At 46.5% G+C, this 12,444-nt stretch overlaps 1 protein-coding gene across 2 annotated transcripts; it reads right to left on the bottom strand.

Annotated features, from left to right (window-relative positions):
- Positions 1-5,704: 5,704 nt before the first annotated feature.
- Positions 5,705-11,437, bottom strand: LOC135982917 (polymeric immunoglobulin receptor-like). 2 transcript variants are annotated; one of them, XM_065591612.1, is made up of 6 exons: positions 11,272-11,437; positions 10,237-10,593; positions 8,693-9,013; positions 7,249-7,348; positions 6,405-6,571; positions 5,705-6,129 (listed from the first exon to the last, which is right to left on the bottom strand). In XM_065591612.1, the coding sequence occupies exons 1-6, from the start codon at positions 11,312-11,314 to the stop codon at positions 6,113-6,115; spliced, it is 1,005 nt and encodes a 334-aa protein (XP_065447684.1). In that variant the 5' UTR covers positions 11,315-11,437; the 3' UTR covers positions 5,705-6,112. The 2 variants fall into 2 exon arrangements, with proteins under 2 accessions (XP_065447684.1, XP_065447683.1); XM_065591611.1 differs by lacking the exon at positions 5,705-6,129 and having other exon boundaries at positions 6,274-6,571.
- Between the last annotated feature and the right edge of the window lie 1,007 nt (positions 11,438-12,444).

Raw genomic sequence — 12,444 nt, 5'->3', positions numbered from 1 at the left:
CTGCATTTTGGCTATCAGCTGCTGCTCATTTTAGCACATGTTTAGATATCTGCTTTTGGAAATGGGGAGTGAGGGGAAAAAAGAGAGATTAGCAGATGTTCTATTTTTAATGACATTTGAAGCCTTGGTGTATAGTACATGAACAGCTTTTAGTTTTGTATCCCTAGATCTCAAAGCCCTTTATAAAGGGGGGACTTAGCCATAGCTACATTGTCCTGCTAGGAAAACAGAGATGGGCAATTCCTTTGCCTGGTGTTACACAGCTGGTCAGAGATGGGAGCAGAACACGGGTTTCCTGAGTCTGAGGCTAGTGCCCAATCCATTAGGCCATGCCATCTCCTTAGTAGAACATGCCCCAAGTTGCTTCCCATCAGGGTCCCTTGTGTCATCCTCTAGCTCTGTGTTTGGGATGTTGACCCGGAGAGGATATTTTTGTTTAAAGCCATACAACAAGGAGGAGGATTACAGTGCTGAGGAAAGGGAAGCGGGATCATGTTGGTTCGCCTCCATGTGGGAGATTGGAATGCATGGCTTGGCTCAGCTGATCCATCCAGTCCTATTGGCTGTTCTGGGATGCGTCTCTCTCAATCTCTCCTGTTGAAGCTGTTCCAACTTTGTTTAAATAATGACCTGTTCATTGGAACAGCGCACTGGGCACTCAGAACTGAGATGACTGCCATAACTCCTGGGCTATTGGTTATTCTGATCTTCTTCCTATTGGGTGTTTCACAAAAAAACTTCAAAAGGACTCGGTTTCATCCCAGTGTGGTAGGGGAAACATTTTGAAATCTTGACATTTTTCACGGGATGGGAAAACCAGCTATAGTCTTCATGGTGTGTGTGTGTGGGGTGGGGGGTGGGGGGGGGAGTATGGGCTTGTCTACACAAATATTTAGTTGGCAGCAAGCTGGTGTGAGACCCACACTAGCCCGCACGGTTAGTGCCTGTGCACCCGCCGATGCGCATGAACGGTTCGTCAGTGTGTTTTGATCTAATCCTGTTTCAAAGAGGAGTAGATCACAGTGGATTGACGAACTGTTAGTCAGCGTCAGCAGGGTCACGTGGGCAGTTAGTCCGCGGCAGGCTAGTACAGCGTACGCTCACACCTCAACTTGCCACAAACCAATTGTGTGCGTAGACAAGCCCTGTAAGTCAGTTTTGTTTGGCTCTGCCTTGGGTTTACAACCAGTGCGGGGGAAAGGAGAGCATTGCTGCTGGTACTGGGTTTGGCCATTCGGGTGCAGCATTCTGGGGGTGAGTTCTTGCTGGTGTCAGTGTTTTGCATTGTGTAACGAGATCCTCTCCCAGGATGGCCAGGATCAGCTTTGCTTTGGGGCCAGTGATGAGTCAAACTCGCATGCGGATGACACCGCAATAAGAGAGTGGAAAAAAAACCACAGCTGGGTTACCCTATGTCAAGGCTGCTTCCCCACTTTGAACTTTAGGGTACAAATGTGGGGGCCTGCATGAAACTTCTAAGCTTAACGACCAGCTTAGATCTGGTCCGCTGCCACCACGCTTGATGCTAATTCCCTTCCCTGGGTAGCCTTGAGAGACTCTTCACCAATTCCCTGGTGAATACAGATCCAAACCCCTTGGATCTAAAAACAAGGAAAATCAATCAGGTTCTTAAAAAGAAGGCTTTTAATTAAAGAAAAGGTAAAAATCATCTCTGTAAAATCAGGATGGAAAATAACTTTACAGGGTAATCAAACTTAAGGAGCCCAGAGGACCCCCCACTAGCGTTAGGTTCAAAGTTACAGCAAACAGAGGTAAACACCCTAGTAAAAGGTACATTTACAAGTTGAGAAAACAAAGGTAAACTAAGACGCCTTGCCTGGCTGTTTACTTACAAGTTTGAAATAGGAGAGACTTGTTCAGAAAGATGTGGAGAGCCTGGATTGATGTCTGGTCCCTCTTAGTCCCAAGAGCGAATAACTTCCCAAACAAAGAGCACAAACAAAAGCCTTCCCTCCTCCCCCCCCCCAAAGATTTGAAAGTATCTTGTCCCCTTATTGGTCCTTTGGGTCAGGTGTCAGCCAGGTTACCTGAGCTTCTTAACCCTTTACAGGTAAAAGGATTTTGGAGTCTCTGGCCAGGAGGGATGTTATAGTACTGTACACAGGAGAGCTGTTACCCTTCCCTTTATAGTTATGACACACTGTTTTTGCAGCCTGGTTTCTTGTGAAATCAGGAAACAACTGACCTTTCAACACTGAGCAGTGACCAGGCTCCGAGCCCATTGTTCTGTCTTGTGCAGCTGGTTCTTGTTCTATTGCTCAGCTAATAGTGCTGAAACTCTGGTCCTCAAAGATCCAAGCTGCTGCGGGTAGGAAACCTACAGGATTCATCCTCCCTGAGTCTAAAGACTGTGAGCAAAGAGCCCCGCTCTCTCCTTACAGCCCCCAGCCTGGCCCTGGATTCCTCTTCCATGATTGCAAGGCAGAGAACCTCAAACCCATGTGAAATGAGCTGTGATTTTGAGAATAAAAACAGTACCTAGCTTTTATGTGCATTACTGCCAGGCTCAAAAATCATGAGTTAGCCCCCACAAAATCACGATTTGTCCCCAAATCATGAATTTTACATAGAAAGATTATATGGTTTTTGGGGTCTGTCCTTCCCCTGCCCACCCCTAGTGTGTGTGTGAGACAGAGTTGCCAACGTTCCCAAATGTATGGTGTGACATTGTGCAGTCTATATGGTTTTATAAAAACATGATAATAAGTGAATATAATTTAACTGGGATAGTTTTATAAAAATTTGATAATAAGTGAATATAATGCAACTGGGATATGCTTCGTGCAAAAGGTCTCTTGTAAGGTATCATTACAAAGCTCATAATCTACTGAGTGTGAGCATCCTATTTGTAGAAAGGTACCACTCTTTTTGTATCTAAAACTAGAAATATAAAACATAACTCTGAGGGCCTATTGTAATTATGTAAAGTGTGGGCCATTAATGATGGTTTGGAATCTTGATGACTCCCATTAACAAGGACCATTGTCTGCAGATGGCTGTGTTTACCTGTTAGTCTTCCTGTATGTGTGTGTGCTGGCAAGTGAGCAATGAAGTCTTGCAGTGACATGTGATCATGTCACCTGAACTGGAATCCATCTTTAACCTGGTGCTTTTCCAGTGGGGGGGAGAGGGGGTGGAAACCCAGAGGGACAAAGGGTTCCCGCCTTATGCAAAAGATATATAAAGGGGTGGAAGAGAACAAAGGGAAAGAGGAGCAATCATGAAGAATCCCCTAGCTATCACCTGAGCTGCAACAAGAGCTGTACCAGGGGAAAGAATTGTGCCCAGGCCTGGAAGATGTCCAGTCTGAGAAAAAACTTACTGAAGCATCTCTGAGGGTGAGATTATCTGTATTCAGTTTGATTAGGCATCGATTTGCGCATTTTATTTTATTTTGCTTTGTGACTTACTTTGTTCTGTCTGTTACTACTTGGAACCACTTAAATCCTATTTTCTGTATTTAATAAAATCACTTTTTATTTAGTAATTTACTCAGAGTATGTATTAATACCTGGGGGAGCAAACAACTGTGCATATCTCTCTATCAGTGTTATAGAGGGTGAACAATTTATGAGTTTGCCCTGCATAAGCTTTATGCAGGGTAAAACGGATTTATTTGGGTTTAGACCCCATTGGGAGTTGGGCATCTGAGTGCTAAAGACAAGCACACTTCTGTGAGCTGTTTTCAGGTAAACTTGCAGCTTTGGGGCAAGTGATTCAGACCCTGGGTCTGTGTTGGAGCAGATGTCTGTCTCATAACCTAGTGGGTAGGAAGTGGATGTCTCCTGGCTGAGCCGGCCACTTGCTGCGCGTGCTGCTCCCGTATAAACCCGAGGCCCATGGACACAAACTGCAAAGGCTCCCGAATGGACAGGACGTGGCTGCAGCTGGTTATCTGGGGTGTGCACGCATTGTGTCCGAACCTAGCGACACCACCAGGAAACATTGTGTCAGGTACCAGCAAACAGTGAGTCTTCAGCTCACTTGATGCTTTGTGTGTGCATCAAATTGTGGTATCACTCCCCTGCCTTGTCTCATTGGCTACAAACAGACAGCACCGTCTCTTTTTCCTGGCACTGCGGGCACTGCTCTCTGAGGTGGCATGAGTTTGGTGGGTCTCAGCTCACAGCCTATTTGTGAGAGGCAGTACAGGTAACAGCTTCCATATGCCTGCAGACTCATCGGGCAAAACAGCCAGTATCCCAGCTGCTAGTGGGATCCAGAGCATGGTACAAGAGGAATTGCGCCAGAAACCAAACGGACAGAAGAGAGACTGCGTGGAGCCCTTTATTGCTGAGACTCGGTGGTAAGAGCCAGGAAATGTTGGTTACTGGAGTTACTGGTGTGAAGGTCAGGCTTGGGGAAGGGACTCCTTGGCCAGCACAGACTATAAGAGAAGAGTTGATGAGGGTTTTTTGTTTTGTTTTGTTAAGAAGGCTTAAAATGAAACTGCTGAAAATTGCTTCCCTGGATTCCTTGAGAGCTCAGACAGAATTACCTCAGGGAGTGAGCTAATTCCGTGAGAGGAAAGCCTGGTCTGGTAGAAAGAAGGCTCTCTAAGATAGGCCCCAATCCTCTGACACAGGGACTATCCCCAAGGGGGTTGCCCCACGCTGGTACATTGTTTGTGAGGATCCTTATGACAGGCCTTAATCCCCCCGAACAGAGACAACATTGTTTCTGTCCCTTGGCACTGTGTGTGCGCTGCTCTCTGAGGTGATGTGAGTTTGGTGGCTCTTAGCTCTGGCCCTCTGGGGAGGGGACTGTGCAGATAACCATCTTGGATAACGCCACACACTGATATGGCAGAGCAGCGAGGGCCTTTGCAGCAGGTGGCAACCAGAGCCTGGTGCAGAGCACCAGGCTTTCTATCGCCCTGGGAAAGGTCTCAATCTCCGGGTGTGTCTAAACTGCAATCGTAGGTGTGATTGCAGCTTAGGTAGACACATGTATTAGCTTTAATCAAGCTAACATGGCTTAAAACAGCAGTGAAGACACCGTGGCATAGACCTCGGTGCAGGCTAACAATGCAAATATATACCCAGGATTCCTGGGCAGTTTTCTTCAGCCTGCCCTGTAATCCATGTTGCCACATGTTTACTGCTATTATTAGTGTGTTAACCAGATTAAAGTGACCACGGGTATGTTTGCACAAACTACAAATCACATATCCGATTGCAGCATATACATAGGGTGAGAGAGAAAATTCTCCTTTAACTCTCAGGGTGGGGCCACTGACACCTGATAGCAGGATTTGTTTTATGTTCCTACAGACCCAGTGTGAATCTTAGGGCACTGACCATCTCTGTGCTTTGTGGGGAAACACAGAGAGGTATCCTCGGCTGTCACAAGTTACTAGCTGCAGAATATAACTGATAAAACACAGTTTTAACCCATCTCTCTGCTCCCACTCTGTGTTGTTAAATGCTAACTCAGCCCTGCAATGGATTCCTGGTCTTGTTTTATGTACTGGGAGTGTTCGAGTGAGATGGCCCAAGATTACCTGATCCAGTGCACTACTGCCCCATTGTGGTCCACCTCTGGGTAAGGTATCTCCCTGGACACGTGGGGAGCATTCAGTTGGTTTTCTGGAGACATCCAGCCAGGCTGGACACATTTAGTAAAACTGCTAGTTTTTCATGACAACACTGAGTTTCAGTGAATCAAGACAAGACACATGAGACACAACAATGCCCTTTATTCAGCATCACCTGGGTGAGTAATTCATATAGCCCATTGCACCCTCTATAGATTGCACCCGAGACACGCTGTGGCTGCTAACATACGCCAGTGAAAGTCCCACTCGTGCGCTAGGCAAATGCACTGCCAAATGCTGCATCTTTGGTTTCTTTTGCAGGGAAGCATTTTCCATTAGCCTTGCAGGCAAAGCCTGGCATAGCAAGCAAAGGTTATCCGGCATGGGGGCCTGGGGAAAACCGAGCAGAGCTTTCTCATCCTGTCCCCATCTCTGCAGCATCGCTACATGTATGTGCGTTTGTCCTGGGGGAGTTGGAAGTTTGGACGGACAGACTCTTGGAGTTCTTTATTTTTCTGTCCATCCTCTTCCTCCTCCTCCCATCCTGTCCAAGCGTTACCTGTTCTCTTGTACTGGAAATGGAAGAGGAACACAGATTAGAAAGCGGGTGAGAGATCAGAAATGGAGACAGTTGATGACAACCTCCCATACGGATGGCAGGCTCATTACACGTTCATTTAGCTTCAGCCTTTATCCTCTCCCTTAGGAAGCAGCAAAGTTTGCCCTGGAAGCTTATTCTAGTTCCCCAGGGCTCTTTTCCCTCTTGTTTCCCTAGATCTGTAGCCCAGCACGGTGGAGTGTCTCCCAGTGGGGGTTAATTCTGTCATGTGAACGCTCATGAGATCACCTGTGATTGGGAGGTGCTGGTGTTGGTTCAGGTTTTGGCTCCCCTCCCTCGTGGCTCTGCTCCTCTGATGGCTGGCGATGGTAAAGATCAGTACGGCTGTCGGGAATTTAGCAACCAGGAGTACCGTAATGATGCAGAGGAGTGCACTGAAATGGGCCTCAGGAAGGCTGTTATGGGAAACCACACATAGAACAGTTTAGCTTTAACTAGGAAAGGAAGTTTTCCACCTTTTAATTGGAATCTTGTATTTTGGTAACATAGAAAGACAAAGACAATCACTGTCTCTATCTAACGTTCTCCCTGCCCACACATGCTGGGACTCATGGGAGGCTGCAAAGATGACAGTTGTCCTAAACAAGAGCTTTAATCTGAAGGCAAAGGCAGCTGATGGAAACGAATCATTCCTATGGAAAAAGAAGAACAGGAGTACTTGTGGCAACTTAGAGACTAACAAATGTATTAGAGTATAAGCTTTCGTGGACTACAGCCCACTCCACGAAAGCTTATGCTCTAATACATTTGTTAGTCTCTAAGGTGCCACAAGTACTCCTGTTCTTCTTTTTGCGGATACAGACTAACACAGTTGCTACTCTGAAATCTGTCATTCCTATGGAGTGGAAAGAACAGAGAGCTCACTAAGGGCCTGCTCCAGCTCCTAGTCCAGCCAGTCTGTGTCTTTCCACTGCCTTGAGGGGGTTACATCAAACCCTGTAAGAGACTCGGAGGATGGGGTGTGTGTGTGTCTTTTACAACCCCACCCTTTTAATCTGCAGCAGATCCAGAAAATCCCCTCGGGGGACCCTAAAGTCAGCCCTGAAGACTTTTGTTTGTTTGATGTTCATACCTCTGCTCCTTGTTGCTGGCCACAGTTGGGTGGGCGGTTTCCCCCTCGTTAGTGGGAGGCGAAGTAGTCTCATTAACTGTATCATAATACACACTTTTTCCTGAAAATAAACACAAGAGTGAGTGACCCTCCCCTGCATGGCCCTGGCCTGCTTGACATCTGGAAGGGATGGGAAATTATGACGAGGCTTTAGAGCCTTCTCGTACTAATCGTGAGTGATCGCTTGTTGGTTAACAGTGAGAATGTGACAATAGGGTGTGATGCAGGAGTTCTTTACCGCCCAGAGGAGTGCTAGCCCTGAGGCTTATTGGAGTGTAGTCCAATAATCCCTCACGGAAGTCCTGTGCGTTCTATCCAGGTTGTTATGTGGTGCCTCTCACCGTAGTATCTGAGCAAAAAAAGTTTAGTGTCGATACCACCAGAAAGTGAGTAGCAGCTATGGAACTAGAACTCACATCTTCTGATTCCCACGTCCCCACACCACGCATTGGGCTACACTTTTTCACTGGAGACATTTACAGCTAGTATGGCACACGCCTTGGAAAATCTACTAGAAGGAACAACCCTGCAATGGCCAGAGGGATAGTCTAGACAACCATTGGTTTCCAGGCACCCAACCTTGCCAATTGCTGAGTGTCTCCGGTGAGATGGACCTGGTAGGTCTGGGGTCTATGACAGATAAAAGGGAAAGCATGGCTACTGCCGGAGAATACGTGTGAGCAGGGACCGATAAGCCACATATGGGAAAAGGTCCCCTTGGATAAGGATCCAAGTGCTCAGTTTATGATCTGACCCTCTTCGGGGTTATTGGGATGGAATTGTCTCGGGGACAGGCTATCCCTTGTGAGGCTCCATTTTCAGTCTAGTCACGAAGACCACAGGAATAGCTTCTCCCAATTTATTTCCTGTATTTCTGTGTCCTATACTGGCTCAGAGTAGGAAGGGTGGAGAGGCATGAAAATGGGTATCGAACATAAGAGCGGACATACTGGATCAGACTAAAGGTCCATCTAGCCCAGTGTCCTGTCTTCTGACAGTGGCCAATGCCAGGTGCCCCAGAGGCAATGAACAGAACAGGTAATTATCAAGTGATCAAAGAAAAGTTTAATATTTGTGAACTATAACAAAGGGATGAGTTCAGTCAGAGATTTGGGCAACATTCAGATCAGTTCTGGGGCCATTTCTTTTGCTGGTGTAAATTGGTGTAGGTCCATAACAACTAATGATTCCCCTCTGATTTACGTGGGCAGAGGATCTGGCCGAGTTTGTTTTATACTAGTAAATATCAAAAGTCTCAAAAGGTAAATTCAGAAGTTGTCTCTGGGTCTCCTGCAATTTCCCTGCTCTGAGGAGCCCATCTGAGCTCTGCCCTGCTATCACATCCACCAGGGGATGAGAATTTGCTGACTTTTAAGAGAAGGCCACTATTCTTTGAGTAACTCACCCAAAACATTCAGTGTGATCATTTTCAGTAGCACGGTACTTCCCTGGAGATGGGTCTGACAATGATATTCCCCCGAGTCACGTAGCTGGAGCGCCACCAGCGTCACTATAATCACTCTGTTCCACCGGTCAAGCTTTATCCTGGTCCTTTCTCGCATATTAAGAATCTGATCAATCTCAATGCTGACGACAGGTTGACATCTGGTTGCGGTTACCATTTTGCACCAGGTAAACTTATTAGGTATCCTGCTGTCGTCCATCAAAAAATAGGAACAATTTAAGGAGATGAAGCCTCCTTCTTCTGCAGATAGCCTCATGGGAGCTGGAGAGAGAGACCGGTGACTGGTTATTGTGAGAAAGGGAAGGAAAGAGAGGTGTATAAAAGCCCCGCGGGTGTATAAATGCCCCCGTGCATCTAAATGGGAAGACAAAGGATCAGACCAAACCCCAGCCCAAAAGGAGCTTGCAAAAGACATGGAAATAATCTCTTCCAGCCCAAGGAAAATATTTCCTAGGATTGGCTGTGCACAATTACCACTGGAAAACTGCACATCAATCACCACGGGGCAGCCCTGAACCAGCCTGAGCATCTGCTAATGCTGCCACCACTCTGAAAATGCACCTTCACCACTGGCCCCTCTGCTCCTGGCAGTCTTAGCATCCGAGGAGCTGAGGACTGAGTTAGCCCTGAAGTGGGGATTCCTCTCTCCTCTCTAGAATGGGGGACCACCCAGGACAGGGCTGAGGTAGTTTGGCTGGGGTAGCTCGGGGAAACTTGCCCTGCAACTGACCACGCTGGGCCTCCCCTGTGTGTAAGGATAAGGGTCCAGAGGTGTCATTGCAGCACCTTTCACCAGCAGTGACAACAAACAACACTCAACCAGGACAGGGAGGGTGTGAATGAAGAAGCCCAGTCTTGTTATTGTGCATTCCAACTGGTAACCAGGACTTCAAATTGGGAGTGGGGTTTCTCCATCACATGGGGGTTCTATCCCAGCTGGTCAAAGATTTTCTGTCTAAAAGGTTCAATTTTTGATGCAAAATGGCTTTTTGAATAAATAGGACATTTGGGGGAAATGTTCATTTTCATTTAAAGAAAAAAAGAGTTTTAATTGAACAATTGAAAACTGATTTTTTTTGAGTTTTCAACCCAGACCTTTTGGTTTTCATTGTTTTGACAAAAAGACTAAAAATGTTTGTTTGGGGTTTTTTGGTTAAAATTATTTGGGGGTGGGGGTGAGGTGGGCTGGGGGGAAGAGGGGGAGAAATATGTTCCTAACCAGCTCTTCTTTTTACATAGATATGTGATAAGTGTACATCTAAATACATACATATATGTGTATGATACACATGGTGTTTCTATGTCTAGATATGTAATTGAAGGTTATTATTTTAACCATCTCTCTCTATAACATATACTGGGGAATTGACATCTATAGACCCTGTGTTTTCTTTGGAATAGGAATGGAGCATTAGTCTAATTTGGAATATCCTGGTTTGAGCTGATTTGTGTCCCAACTAGGTCATGACAGGTCTTTAGCTCACCGTCATAAGAAACAATCAATTGAATCTTTTTCAATAGGATAATTGTCTGATGATCGTAAACCCCACAGAAGTATGTTCCTGAATCCTCTATCCGGAGCTCCGTCATGGACACAGAAATCCAGCCTGTTCCCGAGTTTGTGAGATCGACCCTTCTCTTTGGTGCAATATTTAGGTATTTCCCTCCCTTTGCTCGGATGGTCAGAAAGAGTCTGCTGTTGCATTCCTGGTCTGACAGCATCTTGCACCAGAATTTCTCCTCTAGTGAATACTTGTCATTATCGTAGTAACACGTTGTACTGAAAGAGCTTCCCTGTACAGCTGTCACCAATTCCAGCTCCTCTCTTGCCAGGCATGGCCCTGCCAAGGAAAGAAAATATTGGTGAGAATGACCTGCCCATCAATGCTGCAACTTCAGGCTGCTGTGACTGGTTCTCCAAGCTCCCATCTCTGTGTAAAGGAGCTTCTGTGGTGAGACTCGATCCATTGCCACTGCCTCCTTCCCATTCAACTTCCCATGTTCTTCCCCACTGTGAAGCTTATGTCCCCCGATCTTCATTGCAGGTTAGCATGTGAACAACTGATCAGGAGCTAGGCTGGCTCTGTCTGGTAAACTGGCACTGGTCTGATCATCTAATCCTTGAGTCATCTTGCAGGGTTGTTCCCTACAGAACATTCTCTTTTACTTTCTCCAGACTCATGGCACCCAGTTCCTAGGTTGGTTTGGAGACAGGAATCCCTTCTAGCATGAGAAAAGTCTGTTTCCAAAAATTGGGGTTGGTTAAACCCTCTCTGACATCCACTCTATGGCTTTTCATTCCACTATAACATATGCAATGACTGGGGGAAAATATGGAGCCCCAGCAAGCCAAGCATTTCTCGTCATTGCAAATAGCTGGGTGCCAAATTTCCGTGCCTGCTTGCAGCCCGCCAAAATGATAAGTGCAAAAGCAAACAAGCGCAGTGTGCTACGAGTGCAAGAGCAAACGGAATGTTCTGTGTCTACGGGAGGGGAGGGCCGATCTCTCGGTTCCTTACCTGTTAGTGCCAGCAATAGCAGCCGGGCTGAGAAGCGACCCATCCTGTAATGGGAAGTGGTTTAGATCTTGGAGAGGTGGAATGCAGCATTGAGGCTTCTTTGTTGCTGTCAATATGGGTCGGCGGTGAACTCCCTTTGTCACTGTTTGTGTCGTCATGCTCCAGAGTGACAGTATCGTTTGCAATTGTTGGAAAGATGCTTCTACCACAGTCCTAATCTGAGCCTTCACACAGGAAGCCTGCATTTTGGCTATCAGCTGCTTCTCGTTTTAGCACATGTTTAGATATCTGCTTTTGGAAATGGGGAGTGAGGGGAAAAAAGAGAGAGTAGCAGATGTTCTATTTTTAATGACATTTGAAGCCTTGGTGTATAGTACATGAACAGCTTTTAGTTTTGTATCCCTAGATCTCAAAGCACTTTATAAAGCGGGGACTTAGCCATAGCTACATTGTCCTGCTAGGAAAACAGAGATGGGCAATTCCTTTGCCTGGTATTACACAGCTGGTCAGAGATGGGAGCAGAACACGGGTCTCCTGAGTCTGAGGCCAGTGCCCAATCCATTAGGCCATGCCATCTCCTTAGTAGAGCACCCCCCAAGTTGCTTCCCATCAGGGTCCCTTGGGTCATCCTCTAGCTCTGTGTTTGGGATGTTGACCCGGAGAAGATATTTTTGTTTAAAGCCATACAACAAGGAGGAGGATTACAGTGCTGAGGAAAGGGAAGCGGGATCATGTTGGTTCGCCTCCATGTGGGAGATTGGAATGCATGGCTTGGCTCAGCTGATCCATCCAGTCCTATTGGCTGTTCTGGGATGCGTCTCTCTCAATCTCTCCTGTTGAAGCTGTTCCAACTTTGTATAAATAATGACCTGTTCATTGGAACAGCGCACTGGGCACTCAGAACTGAGGTGACTGCCATAACTCCTGGGCTATTGGTTATTCTGATCTTCTTCCTATTGGGTGTTTCACAAAAAAACTTCAAAAGGACTCGGTTTCATCCCAGTGTGGTAGGGGAAACATTTTGAAATCTTGACATTTTTCACGGGATGGGAAAACCAGCTATAGTCTTCATGGTGTGTGTGGGTGTGTGTGTGTGCGGGGTGGGAGTATGGGCTTGTCTACACAAATATTTAGTTGGCAGCAAGCTGGTGTGAGACCCACACTAGCCCGCAC

The sequence above is a fragment of the Chrysemys picta genome, chromosome 4 (assembly GCF_011386835.1).
Source record: "Chrysemys picta bellii isolate R12L10 chromosome 4, ASM1138683v2, whole genome shotgun sequence".
Lineage (NCBI taxonomy): Eukaryota > Metazoa > Chordata > Testudines > Emydidae > Chrysemys > Chrysemys picta.
This window is presented reverse-complemented; position numbering and strand designations above follow the sequence as displayed.